This window comes from Mustela nivalis, assembly GCF_964662115.1.
Source record: "Mustela nivalis genome assembly, chromosome: 1".
NCBI classification, from domain to species: domain Eukaryota; kingdom Metazoa; phylum Chordata; class Mammalia; order Carnivora; family Mustelidae; genus Mustela; species Mustela nivalis.
In genome coordinates this window covers 144,187,197-144,205,863 of record NC_139020.1, presented here as the reverse complement: position 1 = coordinate 144,205,863, position 18,667 = coordinate 144,187,197, and the positions used below count along the sequence as shown (strand labels likewise).

Below are 18,667 nucleotides of genomic sequence, written 5' to 3'. Positions count from 1 at the left end.
TCCAAATACAGCCTAATTCAAAGTTATTTATATTTCTCTCTGGCATATATTACAAGAGATATAGGGGACAAGGAAAAATAAGTATGTATATACCTTCCTTATGATGCTTGGTTTATATTTTAAGTCTGAATTCTATAGAAATACTAGCTGACTAAACTGGGAGTTTTAGGAAAGGCAGTCCTAGATTTAAATTCTTCAACAACGCACTATGACAAGGCTTTGTTTACAAAAGAAATCAACTGTTATCCATTCACATAGCATAGGCTACATACTAATGGGCAGCAGAAAAATACCATCAAATTTGATCAAAATCATTCTGACCAATAAATAGACATGCATTAGAGAACATTCCTGTTCACTATTTCACTTAAGAACTGCTTTCTAATTAAAAGAAAAGCTTACTTGGAAGAAATACTCACTGAACTAAAATCTCCTTCCCTTAAAGTTCTCCTGGGGTATCCAGCTAGCCAGTCATGGCCTAGAATCCCATTTCCAACATCCTTAATCATTTGCTAACATACAATGCCAAATTTCCACACCCCAACAGATTTCAAGCTCCTACATAAAGAATCACGTGGAATCCTACATAGAAAATCATTTGCTTTATTATTTTTTTAACTTAAGTATAGTTGACATACAATGTTGCATTTGCTTTAGGTGTACAACACAGTGATTAGACAATTGTATACCTTACTCAATGCCTGACTGTTACTCTTTGAAAAAAACTTTTTATCCCCTGAAGACAGTTTCTGAAAGGAACCTACTATCAAACCTCTCCTATTCTTCCTGAAGACCAAGACAGTTACTAAATCAATAAAGGAAATAAAGACAGGGGAAAGAAAAACAGTAGTAGCCATAGAAGACTGGAAGAATAGAGAGCTATCCTTTGTAAAGATACCAATACATTATTAAACACCCCATTCTTAGGGTTCTCCTAAATTCCTTCAATTCAGATCTCTTTCCAACATTCGCTTTCCTCCTTTCTTTCACGAACTAACAACCACTCCCTACCTTATATAAATTTTAATACGTTTTAAAGTAAGCAATATTTGGCAAAAGCTATAGTTTAAAAACCAGTCCTTTGCAGTTATCTGATTATTTATCATTTGTCTCCTAAATGAAAATGATGTCTCCCCGGCCCCTCCTTCCTTATAGTCTTAGTGTCTGCTGAAAGACTGAATCTCTTTGGCCAGTTAGTACTTTTTGAAAAGTTGTCAAGGTTAACTGGAGACAAGGTTGACTCTAACTCAAAGTATCCATCATGAGGTAATTTTTTATCTCAAGGGAAGAGAAGGATCTCTCCCTTTCCTACAAGTACTTCCTGCTGTGAAAGAGCAGGCAACCTCCACAGTGGGGTAAGCCTGGTTAGTCAAATGATTACTAAACCTTATTACCACATATTCTCCACAACCCTTTGATCAATGAAGATGGATCTTAAACACAATGCTGAGAGGGAAAAAAAATGACACAAAAGCTCTAAATGCATTTATCTCAAGTTTTAAAATAGGCAAAACTAAATTATATTATTTCAGAATGCACACAGAATTGCACCACCTATGAGGAAAAGCAATTATGTAATTACTATACAAGTGGTGAGCAGGGGAGGCAAGCACACATCAAGGCTTCTGAGGTGGTGGCAACATTCTATTTCTTGATCTGGGTGATGATCACATGGGTGTTTATCTTCTAATTAGTCATTACATTGTACATTAGGTTTATATACTTTACAGAATCTGTTATATTTCACCATAAAAGAAAAACTTTTTTAAAAGACTGTAACCAAAAACTTTCTTACCAAAAGCTTTTGCAGAACATTTTTCTCATGCTTATATAAACATTTAAGACATTTTCAAATATCATTCCAAAAACTTTAAGAGTGCTGCCTTCCAATAATTCTGTGCTCCATTACTGTTCTTGCGGATTATACAAGTAAGATGGTTTAATAATTTACCTTAATAATAAAACCTACTTAAATAGAATTTATTCTACTTTAAGGAAATTAATGGTTATTTTAAGAATAGGCACGATCTGCAAAGAGAATAGATCTTACAAGTTCTCATCACAAGAAAAAAAACTTTATATAAGTGACAAATATTAACACCTTAATATCATTTCAAAATATATACAAATACCAAATAATTATGCTGTACACCTGAAATTATTAAATGTCATCTATACTTCAATTAAAAAGAAAAGAATAAGGATGAAATAAACATGGTGGTCACAAGTGAGTTTCCCAGTGGTGATTCTTTTCACAGACTCTACTCCACCCATTTGGCCAGCAACAAAGAGTAACTTAAGCTGTGCATACACAGGAACTTTAGAAATTATGAATTAGTATATTTTAACTTAAAAATAGTATAGAAAACAGCATATGCTACAATATTATTTATCCATCTATCTATGGGAGAGAAAGACCCAACAATTTAAGTTTTAAAAATCCAATTTATCTGAAGTCATGTGTAGGTTGGAAAGATTGCTAGATATCACTAAAGAAAAGAACACTGCACTGTGAAGAAAAGTCTTTACCGAAGAACAGCTGACAAACCTGTAGGGCATAAAAAAGGAAATTAAAAGAAAACCTCAAAAAAACATTATCAATTTAGTTATAAAATAATCATTTATATTAATATAAACACAAGTTTTCTTTAAGATTTTATGAATAACCCTTCTCTTCAAATAGGAATGAATAAAAAAGTAAGAAAAAATTGAAAACCTAAAGCATGAAAACTATTAGCTCAATGAAATTACAGATAAGCGAAGCACACAAATTTTGTATCACTAATTCTAAGTAAGTCAAACTTCACATAAAAACCATTTTATAGGGGCGCCTGGGTGGCTCAGTGGGTTGGGCCTGTGTCTTAGGCTCAGGTCCGGATTTCAGGGTCCTGGGATCCAGCTGCCTCCCCCCCTCCTTGGACTGGCTCTCTGCTCAGTGGGATGCCTGCTTCCCCCTCCCCTGCCTATCTGCCTATTTTGTGCTCTCTCTCTGTGTCAAATAAATAAAATCTTAAAAAAAAAAAAAAAACAAACAAACAAATCCAAAAACCATTTCATAGCTAAACTTCAATTTCCAATACTGTCAATTTAAAGTGAACGGTAGAAACAAACTTCCCTTCATCTTCTCAAGTAACAATTTTCAAACTTCTCACAAAACGGCCTGTAATGCAAACAAAGGTGCAAAGGAAATAGAAGAGAATCTAGCCAAACTACAACCTTAGAAAAAGTACTTCACCCCCTTTACTGGTCCAGATTCTTTGCCCTGATAACAAGCCAAGCCAACATATACTCTGGAAGCCCTGTAGATTATTGAATTCTGGATCTACTAAACTCCCACCCTGTAAAATTCCCTTAACTGGAATGGCTTATTATTTCCAACCTTATTATAATGAATTTTTTACAGACAAAATGAATCTAAATAAAACAACATTCATTTGGATTCATTCATCTTTTCTTCTCACTCAGCTATTCCCCTTAAAAACCCCATCCCTGAAAACTCCCTAGTCATTCAGGTTTAAAAACCTGAAGGCAGGGGGCACCTGGGTTGCTCAGGTCATGATCCCAGCTTCCTGGGATCAAGCCCCAGGTCTGGCTCCCTGCTCAGGGAAAGCCTTCTTCTCCTTTTGCCCCACCCCTCCAGTTCCTGCTCGCTCGCTCTCTCTCTCTCTCTCTCTCTCAAATAAATAAATAAAATCTTTAAATCATCATCAACTCTTCTCTCTTCCCTACATCAAAACAAGTAATTAGCCATTATCCAACTAGTGAGCTTACTTAGCTGGGCATGGATTGTGCCCAGGCATTCTGATAAGCCAATATGTTAAGACTTAAATCAGGGCAGCTGATTAAAAAACATAAATTAAATGGAGGACACTTTCATTTAAGCCTGCCTTGAAGGCAGAGGAGGCAGTAAAAAGGACATAGATTTTGGAGACAAGCACAACTGTATTATTTAATTCTTAAGGAAATACTAAATTGAAGTATTTTTTTAATCTACAGAAGAGATGTTACCTTATCTCAATTCTAAGATCTAAAATCAAGTTGTAAGACACTGTAAAAACTAAGCATCTACTATCATTTGGAACATATATTAAAATTATCCTGCAACACTAAGTTCCACAGGAAGAAAAAAATGGTCACTAATGATATGATCAATTTAATTAGTGTAGCAGTCACAATTCTTTAGAAATGTGTATTTCTGAAAATAATATAAACTTGACCAACATAAAGGCATTCACCAACCTATGTGCAGATTATATTCCAAAGTATGTTTAGATGCCTTTCATTTGAAACTCTGCAGGTGTTTTTACAAAGAAATAGAATTCCAAGGCAACAAATGCCAGTTTACCTACTTTTACTTAAAATAGGTCAGCCTCTGCAGTTGCTCCTATCTCTTCCAACCCTTACCTCCACCTAACACTTTTTTTTTTTTTAATCTTATGGTATTGACAGTTTCTATCAATTTCTAAATCCTTGGAAATTATTTGTGTCAGAATTAGGTCAAGTGAGGACACAGAAACTTATTCAGAAAAAAGTAAGTGATTTAAAAACAAAAAATATCCACCAGAATCAGGTAAAGGAAGTAAAGAAGTTAAGATGGGGTAGCAAGTTAACCATTCACATTTTTTCCCCTTTCAACAGTATTAATTTGGCCCATACATTGTTTTCGGGGATCCTGTATTATTTGAAAATGTTTCCATTTTCTCCTATTAATTGTAGGGACTGAAATAAGTAACTTTTGCAATTATACATAAATTAAGCTAATATCTGGACAAAACACGGCAATAAAACAGCATAAATATGACTCAGAGTAAGCAACAGGCTGACCAATGAGAGGCTTCTAATAATCCAAAAAGAATTTAGGTGTTCCACATAAATTAAGTCTGGTAAAACCAACATCAATATCCTTCTAACAACTTCACAGTTCCATCTGAGACATCAGATTTGGCAAAGCCAAGTCATTTAACAGACATGCATTGACTTATGATGTACTCAGATAAGTTATTAACCAAAACCAAGAAAGATTAAATCCTGATTCTAACCTGCAGTCCAATTGAGGGTAATACAGAAACAGTATTTATACTGTTCAAGTTCAAGTATTATAGAAAACAAATGTCCAGAAATAAGAGATCCTTTTAATTATGGAGTTGGAGAACAAAGATAACACTCTTGAGGTACTATCAATGTCTAAAAGCAGGATTCAAAAGCAGTAATAGAAAGATATGATAAAGCAAATAAACTAAAAAACGAACTATAGAATGTAGGTGTTGAAGAGGAGAGTTCGCTATAAAATTCTTCCAACTTTTCAGTATATTTGAAAATTCTTATAATTACAATTTAACATAACATACACATGTTGAATTGTGGGATGCTTCTATAATTTGGGTTAACAGCAGTATGGGCTCTAAGAGCATTTAAGTTTTTAAAGTAAGCAAGTAACATGATTCAGTCACTCAAGAATATTAATCTTTCCATTTTTTCTGAGAGCATGTATGCACTAATGAATACTAAAAAATTACAATGAAGAGAACTTTTTAACATTTTCTCATATCTCAAAGTACTCATCACTTACAGAGAGCAAAAAAATCAGAAGTAGATTAAGTACAGACAGGCCAATAAATTTCCCCATATTCTTTAACAACTGGGTCAGAGCCCATGAGCTTCTAATGCTTCCTCTACAATCAGTGTTGAATTTTTGCAAACTATTCATGGCAGTAAAAGATCTGCAGTCTTACTCAAGTTAGACCTCAAAATATGAAAATCCAGAACAAAAAGAAAAAGTTCCAAAGTCTTTACTAACAGATCCTAACTACCCCAGGACCTATATACTATATGCCTCATAAAACCTGTTTACTACCTACAAGAACCATCACACTTAAACCAGATAGGAGCAGATCTGATTCAATTATCCAGTGCAGCAGGCCAAGACACTCCCTGCACCTCCTCCCTAAGTGTTGTTGTAACTTAGAATGATTTTAAGCTCAAGGCTAGAAAAACTGTAAATTACAAAGAATCCAGTGACAGTATACCTGTTCTGAAGTGCAGCTGGACTGCTGTTGCTAATGGTTCTACAGTCAAAGTAACTTTTTAAGATTTGGTATTTTTTTTTTTCTAAAACTGGTTTTGTTATCCATTTTGTCTTCTTCAGAACTGAGGTCAATAGCCTCTTTTTGTCATCTGCAAAGTGAAGAAAAACGTGGAGACCTCAAAGTACAGAACTAGTTCCCAGTTACAAACAGCTTATGTTCCAAAGGTTTATAAATCCTTTGAAGGGTTTATCAATCCTTTGAAAACATGTTTGCACTAATTAATCTATTTATACCAATTTATCCCATAGTTTCTTTGAAAAATTGAACTTCCAAGTTTCAATTCTAAACTGCAGCTTTCTGCCCTGCAAAAAGACATCTGCTGCCCTTTTACAGCTAACTGCAGTCAAAACTCAGGCTCAGAGAATTCTAATTCTCTCTTTAGAGCTCTAGGGAGAACCCACTGCAACCTGTGTAGGCAGGGAAAAGGGCAGCTCTCCTTACAAAGGGAGCTTTTACATCACCTCCATGGGAAAACCCACTGTAAGTCAACAAGATAACAGTGGTGGAAAAGGTACTTGGTTAATATAAAACTATTAATAATAAAAAAAATAAGTAGAAACTACATTTTGCTCCAGATAAAAAGAAGATAAAATTAGGTGCTGTTAAAATAGTTGCTCAACCAAATGTTTGGCAAGTACAGACAATATATTCTAGAACTGCTTCCTCATATCTGATCAACTCAACTGATAAGGGAGGAAATTACTAAAGTGAAGTGGTGAGGAGATCATACCACAAATGTTGCTAAGTTCTAAAAACGTATAGTGTACTTTAAAATTCAATAAATATATAATATCCAACATTATATACCACCCCTTATAACAGCTACAAGATTTAAAAAATAAATTGAGTGACAAATTTAAAAAACAAGTATAACTTTGTAACAATGAGTCACCTCTGGCAACTAGAGTCTTACGCAATTTAAGAACTACTGTAAATCATAGAAATAACTCACAATCAAAAAGAAAAAGTAAACTTTTCACTAAAAAGACTTCAACAAAGACATGAAAATAGGTAACAGAGAAGGCCAGAATAAATCGGTTTGTTGATACAAAATCTGAAAGAAACATTTAAATATTATTAAAGATTCATGTCATTGCTGCATTATAAAACAGTAATCTGGGAGACTCCCAAACTAGTAAACACTAGAGTATTAGATTAAAAGATCAAAACATTGGTGTTCTTATGAGCTTGGAAGGAAAACTACTTTAAAAATCCAGAGTAATAACGATAGGCAATCTAACCCTTTTCAAAAATTTTCAACAAGAATGGATTACAAGAATGAGATACCTAACTACCTGAGGTCTTCAAAAGGTATGAAAAGAAAACCCAAAGTGAGCAAACAAGGGTTTTTTTGTTGGTTTGTTAAAAAATCTAGTTTTCTCATTAAGTCAACCCAAATTATACTTAAAACATCAAATTTATATTTGGCAAATCTCTGTTCACAGTAAGGGATAGGGACAATTCCTTTACTATAAAAGGATTGTTTAATACTAATGACAGTTACCTAATATTATGAACAGAAGCATTTAATTAGGAATATAATAAAATATATTACATTATAGGATATACACAATATATAAAATAAAATGTAAATATTAAAACTATTAGTAAGCACCTAAAGTAGATTTTAAGAATGAAGAGATATATATACCTTTAGATTAGCATATACAAATTAAACTTAGTTCAAATTTCATACATTTAGCTAAAGGACAGTGTTTCTAAAATGTGTTTCTATGCATAAAAAAAATAGAAGTGAAACATGTAGATAAAAAACGGTTATGCTCTCCAAGCATATTCCTGAAACCTAAAAAAAGATCAACTTCTAATTCTCTGTCATACTTTAAAAAAGAGTATTATCTGTAAAGTAACTTGATAAAACTTCATAATTACAATACTCAATTTCAATAGTAATTCTGGGCTGACGACGCAGATTTCTAACCTTCCCTAAAAATAAGGAAAAATAATAACATTGTCTCCTCATTCAGTTGTGAATTTTTCTGAAATCCTTAACTGCAGCCTCAAAGTTACTATTAAACAATATTCAGCCTTTGTAAAAATGATACTCCCTTAGAAATACTATTCACAACTTTTGCTACCTGTGATGTTCAGTCACCATGCATTTCTACTATTGTAATCTAAAAAAACAACTTTCTCTTTTTAAGATGTTGTTCCGTAAAATATTTGCAGTTTTTATTTTCCGGTTCCAATTTCATTTTTATCTAATTTCCTTAAGTGTTTCAAACCTAAGACTAAGAACATTCTACCTAGTTCCCAAGGCTTCACAGTACGTTCTCCTGTAATTCCAAATAACATAAAAGTTATTTTTTTTAAATGTTAGAAAAAAATTAAAACCTCTTCGTTTCACGAAGAATGTCCCAGTAATTAACTGTTTACCTAAAATCAATTCTCGGTGAGCAGGCCCCTGTCATGTTCAATAGATACTGCACTACCAATTTTTCTATCTTAACAGAACTTCAATCCAGTATTTTAATACATAGGTAATTCGCTTCCCCAAATATTTATAATCCATACAGTAACAAGCATTCAAGAAGATTCTTTCTGTATTCAAATGATAAATATCTTAAAGTTTAGTTAGATCTAATTATTATGACTGTAAGATTAACTCAAGGCTGACAAGTCGTTCAACATGAATTAAGTTAGTTTAAAAAGCATAGGCTCAGGTATAAGGTAAAAAACAAACAAAACCAAAAAGGCTGGGAAAGCTGGGGAAAAAATTAAAGCAATAATTCACAAACCAGCGTAATGCCTAAATTAGCTAGTGTTCTTAGTAGGGTAATTTCCTAAAACATTCAGGTCAGTCCCGAATACCATGTGTAACTTCTGGACTGTAACCTAAGGCTCCCCATCACTGTGATAGTTTGTTCTCTTACCCACAAACGTTCCTGCAGAGACCAATAAAGGAACTAATGCCATGCTTTCGGATATTGTGCACAACATACTGAGGGTGACAGTTGGACTAACAGAGTAATGTTCTTGCTCTAAAAAGCAACCCAAGATAATTGTGTAACAGTGAGGTGCTGAGTGCACTCAGGGGCCTTGAAAAAAGCCACTCCTGAAAATATCTAGTGTTAAATAAATAAGAGTCCCCAGCTTTCAGATCACTTTCAGGGATATTATTTCCTTTCCTGCAACACCTCACGCTCTTTCCCCCTTCTTGCATAAGGAGAGCAAAAAGGAGAAACACGAAAATCGTAAAACTGCGAGGCTGAGTGGGCAGGGCTCCTGCACATCTGGCCTCACGTCCAACCGCAACAGGGCAACCCCTGGGCGATCCCAACCCAACCAGCAAAAACGCGCCCGCAAAAATGAGAGAATGCTAAAGCCACGGGTGGGGAGGCGGGGAGTCCGCCACGAGTCGGCCGAGGAGCGCCCTGCCGGCTCCCGGCGTGGCCACTCCGGACTGGGCTAACCAAGAGGGCTGCGAGGGGCTTCGTTTACCCTCCCGGGAGGCGTCACACTTATCCGGAAGGGGGCCAAAGTCCCGCTTGGGGACCCCACCTCGAGCTGCCAGGGGGAAACTTCACCCACGGGCAGGGGGCGCGCCCGGAGCTCCCAGACCCGCGCTCGCCTCGGCGGGGGTGCGAGCGGGACTCGGCGGCGGCGCGGGGCCAAGTCCGGGACGAGCCCCGGCGGCAGAGGCGCCGGTCCCGGTTCTCCGCGGGCCGCGGACGGGGGAGGGGCGGCAGGGCACTTACCACGGGTCGAACTCGTGAATGATGCTTTCGAAGCGAATGACCGCGAAGAGGCGCGAGCTGAAGCCGGCAAGCCAGGCCAGGAAGAGGATGGTGAAGGAGAGCAGCGACTGCCAGCCGGCCGGCTGCGACAGTCCCCCGGATAGCCCCGCGGGGGCCGGCTTCGGCGGCGCCACGCCGCCCGCCGCCTTGTGCGCGCACTGGGCCCCGGGCCCGTGGTGACCGTGCCGGCTGTTCCCCAGGGCCATGAGGCCGCTCCACGGGGACGAGTTGAGGGACGACTTGTGCTTGCTCTCCGGGGCCGAGGGCTCCGCCATGTTGTGCCCCGGCGGCGGGTCTCGCTCCTCACCGCCGCCGCCGCCGCCGCCGCCTGGTGCGAGGGGTGCTGGGCGGGGACCCGGAGGAGGAGGAGGAGGAAGAAAAAGGAGGAGGAGGGAAGAGCGCCGCGCGCTCCCGCCCTCAGCGCCGCGAGGCCGGGGGACAGGGGGTGGAGGCGGCGGCGGGGAATCTCTGCCTCAGCAGCGGCCGCGACCGCCGCGCTATCAACTCGGATGGCCCTTGCGCCCCACTAGCCATCCGTATCCTCCGTGCAGCTGCGGCAGCGACGAAAGCCGACGGGACGAGGGCGCCAGAGAAGAAGCAGCAGACGGAGGCGGCACCACAGCTCCGAACAGCAATGACATTCCCCCCTCACACCCGCCGCCCGCCCCGCGGTGAAGAGCAGGAGGAGGAGCCCCCTGGAGTCCGGGCGGAGCTCAGGCTACCTCTGACTCCGCCCCCGACCCGACAGGAACTGGCCCTTCCACCTGTCACAATGCGACAGGTCCGTTAGGGGGCGGGCCCAGAACCGCGGTGCCCACCAATGGGTGCGCGAGCTAGGGCGGGGCTTAGCCCAACCGCTCTCCCCCACTCCTTCCCCCTCCTGCCTCGCGCCGGTTCGCCCGGGGCGGCCGTGCTGCGCGGCTACGGCTTCATTGTCAGTTGAAAGACGCGGTTTCGCGCGCCTGTGTGGTCGGCATGGAAGGGTGCTAGGCGGCTCTGCTCGTTGCATGAAGCTGGGCCGGGACGAGGGGTCGGGAGGTGATCGAGAACGGCGGAGCAGCCTCCGTCAGAATCGTCTTAAAGAACGCGAACAGCGCCGCACCGACCGACCGGGCGCTTGCGGGCTCGCGGCGGTCGTGACTTTTAACCCGCTCTGCGCGGAGCGCCCCGTCACATGACTGAGCGCGCAGGCGCGTTACTCCAGTCTTGTTCGCTTGGGGCTGGCTGGCGGGGTTTTGCCGCCCAGGGCGCCCGGCACAGCCTGCGCAGCTTGTTTAGTGTCGGTGGCGGCCTCTGGGTCCACCCTACGGGCTGCGCCGGTTGTCCTGCTTCCGATGTTGTGAGTTAAGACAACTTTGCTGGCGCTGAAAACTCTTCGGAGCAGAAAACAGGCTCCTAGCTCCAAAGAGACCTACCTAGGGGGCAGGCAAAGTGCGACTTTCTGGCTTTTTTTCACTTCTGGTCTCTTTTAATTGGAAATTAGAAATCGTTTGTTCACTGGAAATACGAGCCGATGCATGGCTTCATTGTTAAGTGGGCTGCATACAGTCCGCCTAACGAGTGAAACTTTATGTCAGCTGTTACTGAAGTCTCTTTTGTAAATAATAACGGACTGAAGATCCCTGTCCGCAAAATTCTGCCCGTCTAGGTTGTATTTTTATATCTTCCTCCACTTTCTACTTGCTCCCCCCGGCCCCCGCCGAAAGTGCCAGCAGGGAGACCAAATTCAAGTCAGAATGAGTTTAAACATAAATGGAGTAGCAAGGAGACTAGAGTTACTCTAATATATGCCCTGTGAAGGACATAAACCTTTGATTCTATACATATTCGATTTATTTTTCATGTAATTGTCCATAACGTGAACTTTAGGTGAATAACGAACGTTAAAGCCTTCGTTCGCATATTATTATGAAAAAACTCAATTATTAAGCCATTAAGAAATTTAACACATCTAGCAAATTTAAGCATTTAGAAGTTGTGTTTAAACAGTAGGTCTCTTCAGAATGTTAGCTAAAGGAATGAGTATATTTAGTCTGAGACTGGTCTTTGAAACTAATGGATACAGCTACTCTTTTTTTTTTTTTTTTAAGATTTTATTTATGTATTTGACAGAGAGAAATCACAAGTAGATGGAGAGGCAGGCAGAGAGAGAGAGGGAAGCAGGCTCCCTGCCAAGCAGAGAGCCCGATGTGGGACTCGATCCCAGGACCCCGAGATCATGACCTGAGCCGAAGGCAGTGGCTTAACCCACTGAGCCACCCAGGCGCCCCTACAGCTACTCTTTTAACCTGAGTAACTTTTCTCTGGTCTCCTTACAAAAATAACTAAATAGTCTCATTAAGGAAAAGATGAAAGGTTTCCAGAAGTAGACTTTCCCACCAACAATTTAAAGCTGACGCTTATTGGACATCTGAATTTTAGTGAAATTCTACGATAATAGAATATTAACAGCCCTGCTGTAGGAGAAAGGTGACATGCTCTTCTCAGAGCCAAACTGTACACACTAAAATGCCAGCATTTAGAGTATTGGGCCCATGTTCCATGAACCAAAGTTCTATCAACCTAAAATAAAATTTGTATTTTTATTTTAATTCATTTGGATATTTGTTTTACTATCTTTCGTATAGATGCTTTCTATTAAGTTATACATTATCTTGCTTCCTTTTTGGTGTTTTAATTGCCAAAGTCCTTGTCTGAAAAGTGACAAAACTCAGTTCTAGTTGCTCATTGTTGCTTACTAAGCTGTGTAGCATTGGCTGAATCACCTGCATGTGTTGCCCCTTCTACTTAGAAAGTCAGTTGTTAATACCACCTGAGATAGATTATCTGAAAATACTTTGAAAAATTGTTAAGGATCATAAGCAAACACAGCTTAGCCGTGAGTGTAAAGCGGTAGAAAAAACCCAGTTATTCTTGGTCTTTATTCACTTACTAATGCATTCAACAAGTATTTATTGAACTCCTTTAAGCAAAGCACTATGTGGGCACGGGATGTAGTAGGGAATATGAGAAACGTGGTTCTTCCCTTACAGAGGTCACCAGCCATTCCTAGGGACATGGGCACTGAGTAAACAGTCACATTTCTAAGTACCAAAATGCAATGCTACAAATGCTGTCAAAGAGAGACATCTGGGGGATTTGATCTGCACAAGATGTGAATGTTACCCAGGGAAGCAGCAGCGGGGATAAGGATAAAATGATCAGAGGAAGAAAAAAGGAAAAAGTTACCCAAACAGAGAAGCGCATATAAAGGCCCTGCTTTAGGTGTGGGGAGGTGGGTACAAAAGAACCCCAAAAATGGCCAGTATGGCTGCAGCAATGTGGAACAATGTGACACAGGAGTTCAGTAAGTGGCTAGAGATTGTAAGGTCATGTTAAGAGGTGTTTTTGTTTTGTTTCAATGGGAGAATAAGAAGGAACCCTAAAAGGATTTAAGCAGAATTTGGTGTGTATGAGATGGACTGTCATCAGCTATGTGTTTTGGAAAGATTACCGAGAGTGCAATGTGAAAAGCACGTTGCAGAGGGAACTCAGGCCACCTGTGCCAACATCTGAGCTTACAGAGGTTACTTTTGTGAGGAATGCATTACGGAGGAACCACTAGGGAATCTATAAAAATAAATTGCAATATGGTGACTTCTCAATTTCCAGCCCAAATACAGAAAAGTGACTCTGCTTGCACATGAACTCGGATATATTGTTTTGCCTCACTGCACTTGAGCTTTTTGATCCTGCTTGGTGTTTTGGATGCTGAAACAGGGATAGTAGGGCCCAGAGAGGAAAGGATATGTAGGGAAGGTAACAAAAGAGTACAATCCAGAAAGATGCATAAAGTACGACCGGCAGTGACACAGAGTGCAGAGAAGTGATGTATGACACCAATGAAAAGTGTGCCTTGTATTGGCAATCACAATTCCCCAGTTACTTGAGCAAGGTCAATTTTAGTGAAGTTATAGGGAGCAGAAACCAGATGGCAGCAGGTGAGGAGGGGTTGGAAGCAAAGGATGTGGAGGCAGGGAGTGTAAACCACTCTTTTTAGAAGTCTGGCTTCGAAAGCACATAGAGAACCAAGTCAAAGAAGATAAAATGATCCTCAGCTCCTGGCTTTTCCCAATGTGGTCCAGAAAAGATTTAAGGGCAGATACTGTGCCTCAGAAATGACACAGGTCTAAGAGAAGGTTTATTCTTCCTAAAAGAACAGAAACAGTGTGACACATACCCTTGCCCTGAACACTGGACATAGCAGGGAAAGCCAGAGTCTGGCATGTAATTGGCATTCATAAATATGTGGTGACTGAAGGACTTCTCTACCATGAAGTCCAGAGAAAGGTAGTTGATTCTTCTGCTCAAAAATGTCTTCAGCACTTTCTGTCTTTACATTCTATGCTGCATTGTCTGTTAACACATTTTCATCCGCTTCCGTGGTCTTCTCTGCATTGCTTGGGAGAAGCTGAGAACTATGTTTCCCAGATCCTTTTCCATGTATGGTTCCATGTTAGAGTTTGAGAGGAACCCAGTCAAGATTTAGAAGACAGAAAAGAGGGGGAGTTGGCTTCAGACAAAAAGAGAAGAATGAGCAAACGTAAGATTCACAACATCCTTTCAGCTGCTGTAAGAACTGCTTGTCATCAAGTAAGACAGAGTAAGGAAGGTTTCTTGGAGATGATTGGAAAGCTTTTGAGAACTACCTCCTTCAATCCTTCAGGTTGAAGTTTTCAATGTTCACATCCCTGACTGTGACTTTTTGGCAGCAACTTCCCTGATCTTAGTTCCCCTTGGTTTTCCAACATTCATACAAGTAATCAGTCCTGTATTAAACCCTTTATTCCTGAAATACCTAGAGTAGCTCTGTTTAACAAATTGAACCTGGTAATAAACATTCAATTCTCTTAGTGTGTTGGATTTCATTCCTTTGACTATTGCCTGAAATTTTTCATTCCTTTTTATCACTTCATGATACTCCAAAGGATGGATGTACCGTACTCATTTAATCATTTAGTCAATAATCAATTGATGGTGGTGGATGTTTGCGCTGTTTCCAATCTTATGCAACTACAAACATGGATACAAGGAATAGACTTGTAAAGAAGTAATTGTTCCCAAGTGTAAGAGTGTTGGTTGGAGAAATTACTGTAAGTGAAATTTGGTATAAGCATGTTTGGGATTTCAGTAGATAAATCGTTCTTCATATAGCTCGTATCAGTTGCATTCCCACAATGTGTGAAAGGCCTTCCTAGGAACTCACCAGCAGAGTCTGGTAAGAAACTCTTGGCTTTTTGCCAACAAGTGAGGTGTGAATTGGTAGTTTTAATCTGCATTTCCCTTATGAGTAAGGCCGAGGATATTTGGTTTTATATTTAAGGGCATCTTTTCACATCCTCAATGAGGCAGAATTGACATCACTGATTGTATATCTTTAAGTATAATTATTGGAGTAGTATGCTCCAATGTTATGGAAACCATTAACATGTGTAGTTTTATTTGCCAGTTGCTGAGAAAATGAGGTCATCTATACTGAATTCATGCAAATCTGTTCTTTAAAAAAAACACACACACAAAAAACTCTTCTGCTGTTCAATTTAGCATATCTCCTAGATTATCTATTCTATATCACGTACCTTGTGAAAGTACTTTCAAAGTAATAAAGGGATTTTTTAAAATGCTGCATTAAGAAATTCAGGTGGAAATTTTCTGAAGATAAAGTCGCTGTTAGCAAACGTCTCCTCTGATAGAAAGGTGGTTTTTCATTTCATTTTATGTCATGAAATTCTATGCCTTCCTGATATGTACCTAAACTGTCCATCTCTCCCCAACAGCCTTATAAGAATAGATGAGTAAATAAGTTACTTTAGCAAATAATATTTTCTTTCAATGTATTTCAATTACAATTATAGTGATTCTGATGCTGTATTGTCATCTATCTCATACATTTGGGATATTTTTTATATTAATCCAAGTAGTCACAATAACTGCATTATATTTATAAGAGAATTTATTAAATTATGTTTTCATGAAGTAAGAGTAATGCTCAAAGAAGAAGTTTATAAAATATGAAGATACTATTATTTCACCCTAGAGGTGTCAGAAAAACAGGGAACTTGACCTAGGGGCTCTCTGTTGCTTAACAAAAGAATTTGATATATACTGAGCGTCAGAATTTGTGTATACATTTTTTTATTTTAAAACTATCACTTCCTTCTGTTGTAAATTGTTGATATCCCAAATGTTTAACTTAAACAGAGGTACAATAAATATTACGCTGAAGCAATGTATTCCGCTTAATAATTACAGAAAACAAACTCATTTACTAAGGAATTAGAAGAGATTTTGTTGGTTATTAAATTAGTGACACAACAGAGAATGGAAGATACATTAGCTGGAAGTTATAAAATGGAAAACTACATTATAATTTTGATAATAAAACAAAATTAAAAGGAGCTGAAGGGATATAGTCATTAAAAATATTCTAAACATCTAAAGCATTGTAAATGCATTTATGACTGGGGTGTTAATTTTATTTCTGAAAGTTTGGGCTTCTTAGGCTCTTTTAGTTTTCAACAAGCAGAGATATACTGGAGGTTCCAGCTAATGGAATTTATTGAAAGGATGACCAGAGGGGTAAGAGAGACAGGAAGACATCTCCATAGCTGCACAGCCAGACCTCACAGAAAACAAGAAGTTATTTTGGGACACACAGCAATTGTGGTGGCTCAACAAAACTCTGCTAGGCCAATAGAGTGACCTGTCATCTTCCTTGTATTCAGCAACTCCTACACCAGGCCCTGTATGTATGCTGACTCAACTCTTCTGTGTTGTTTCCCATTGTGACTACCTATCCTGTCCTTACCCTCTAACTCCCTCACTATTCTTGTTCTCAAAAGCTCACTGCTCATGATTCCTTATGACTCCTACAGCTTTGGGGCTGCTTCTTAGAACCCTCTGTTGAACAAGTCTGTGCTTCTCGTGAAATCTTTGCTCATCTGCCTTGGATCCGTTTCCCTAGAAGTAGATCCTGAGGTGAACTTTTGTATAATTTATTATGGTAATGCCCTCCGGAGAGAGAAATTGGTAAGAGTGAGAGAGTCAAGGAAAGGGAAGAAGTCCATCAAGGATACAGCCTTAGCAAAGTCTGAAGAAGGGTCACCTGGCATAAGTCCAGTGTGGGAACTTGGGAGTGTAAGTTATGCCTCTCACATCTAAACAAGAGGCAAAGACCCAAGGTATTGCTACTCCTATACCTGCCAGTCACTGGCTAAAGGTCAAGGAAATGCATGAGCTTCTAGGCACTTCAGGCTCTCTGGTTATTTGAAGGGAAAGCCTGGGACAGAAGCATAGGCACGTGGTAGAGAGGGAACTGAAGGTCCTGGATGTGGAGGGAGCATTGCTTCAGCATCTCTCTCATGTTCAAATACAGCTTAGATTGGAGCTCCCTGAAAGAGACAATCTGCTGAGTCAAGAAGTTATCCTCCCAATGGGGCATGTGCACCCCAATGTTTATAGCAGCAATGTCCGTAATAACCAAACTATGGAAAGAGTGCAGATGTGTCCATTGACAGATGAATGGATAAAGAAGACATGATATATACAATTTATTAATAATAATAATCTAATATATATATAATATATATTAGAATATCACACAGCCATCAAAAAGAATGAAATCTTACCATTTGCAATGACATGGATGGAACTAGAGGGTATTATGCTAAGTGAAATAAGTTAATCAGAGAAAGACAATTATCACATGATCTCACTGATACGTGGAATTTAAGAAATGAGATAGAGGATCATAGGGGAGGAGAAGAAAAAATGAAAGAAGACTAAATCAGAGAAAGAGACAAACCATAAGAGACTCTTAATCATAGGAAACAAACAATTGCCAGAGGGAAGGGAGTGAAGGGATGGAGTAATTGGGTGATGGATATTAAAGAGGGCATGTATTGTAATGAGTACTGGGTATTATATAAGACTGAGGAGGGGCGCCTGGGTGGCTCAGTGGGTTGGGCCTCTGCCTTCAGCTCGGGTCATGATATCGGGGTCATGGGATCGAGCCCCGCCTTGGGCTTTCTGCTCGGCGGGGAACCTGCTTCCCCCTGCTCTCTCTGCCTGCCTCTCTGCCTACTTGTGATCTCTCCTCCCCATCAAATAAATAAATAAAATCTTACAAAAAAAAAAAAAAAAAGACTGATGAATCACAGACCTGTACCGCTGAAACCAATAATAAATTACATGTTGATAAAAATGAAGTAATCCCCCATGTAAGGTGCTCCTATTGGGCTGTTGTACTGGTTCACTCACTCCATAGGCTGTTGGTTACATCTAGACCAGTCACATTTCTCTGGTCTTATCCATTGCAGTTCAGGTAGTAGGGTCACATGGCTACAGTGCATGGTCACCTCTGTACATGGTCACCTCCAATAGGGGGCTATAACCCTGACAGTTATGCCAAGACTCTTAAAAGAAAGCAGAGTAACTGGCCTGAATCTTGTACCTTGCACAATCTGTTCTAATACAGACTTCATCATAAATCAAACTTCATGTTTGAGTTTACTTGCACCTAGATGCATACTTGTTACCGTTAACTTGTGGGGTTTTTTGTTTGTTTGTTTTTTAGTTTTTGATCAAGTGGATCTTAAAAGCAAGTCATCATCTCTTAATTTCAGATTTGAGTTTTTGGATGAGTACGAGTTCTAAATAGCAATTACTACTCCCATACAGGAAAGGGAACAGGTGGTTAGTAATTTTTTTTTTTTTTAAGATTTTATCCATTCATTTGACAGAGACCACAAGCAGGCAGAGAGGCAGGCAGAGAAAGAGAGAAGGAAG

The 18,667-nt window shown here is 39.6% G+C and overlaps 1 protein-coding gene across 1 annotated transcript in view; it reads right to left on the bottom strand.

Moving 5' to 3' along the window:
* The window catches only part of STT3B (STT3 oligosaccharyltransferase complex catalytic subunit B), a 98,299-nt gene extending 87,289 nt beyond the window's left edge, over positions 1–11,010 (bottom strand). Inside the window, exon 1 of the mRNA XM_082724167.1 lies at positions 9,803–11,010. Within this exon, the coding sequence (XP_082580293.1) occupies positions 9,803–10,116 (314 nt within the window). The 5' untranslated portion in view covers positions 10,117–11,010. The remainder of the gene's footprint in view (positions 1–9,802) is intronic.
* Between the last annotated feature and the right edge of the window lie 7,657 nt (positions 11,011–18,667).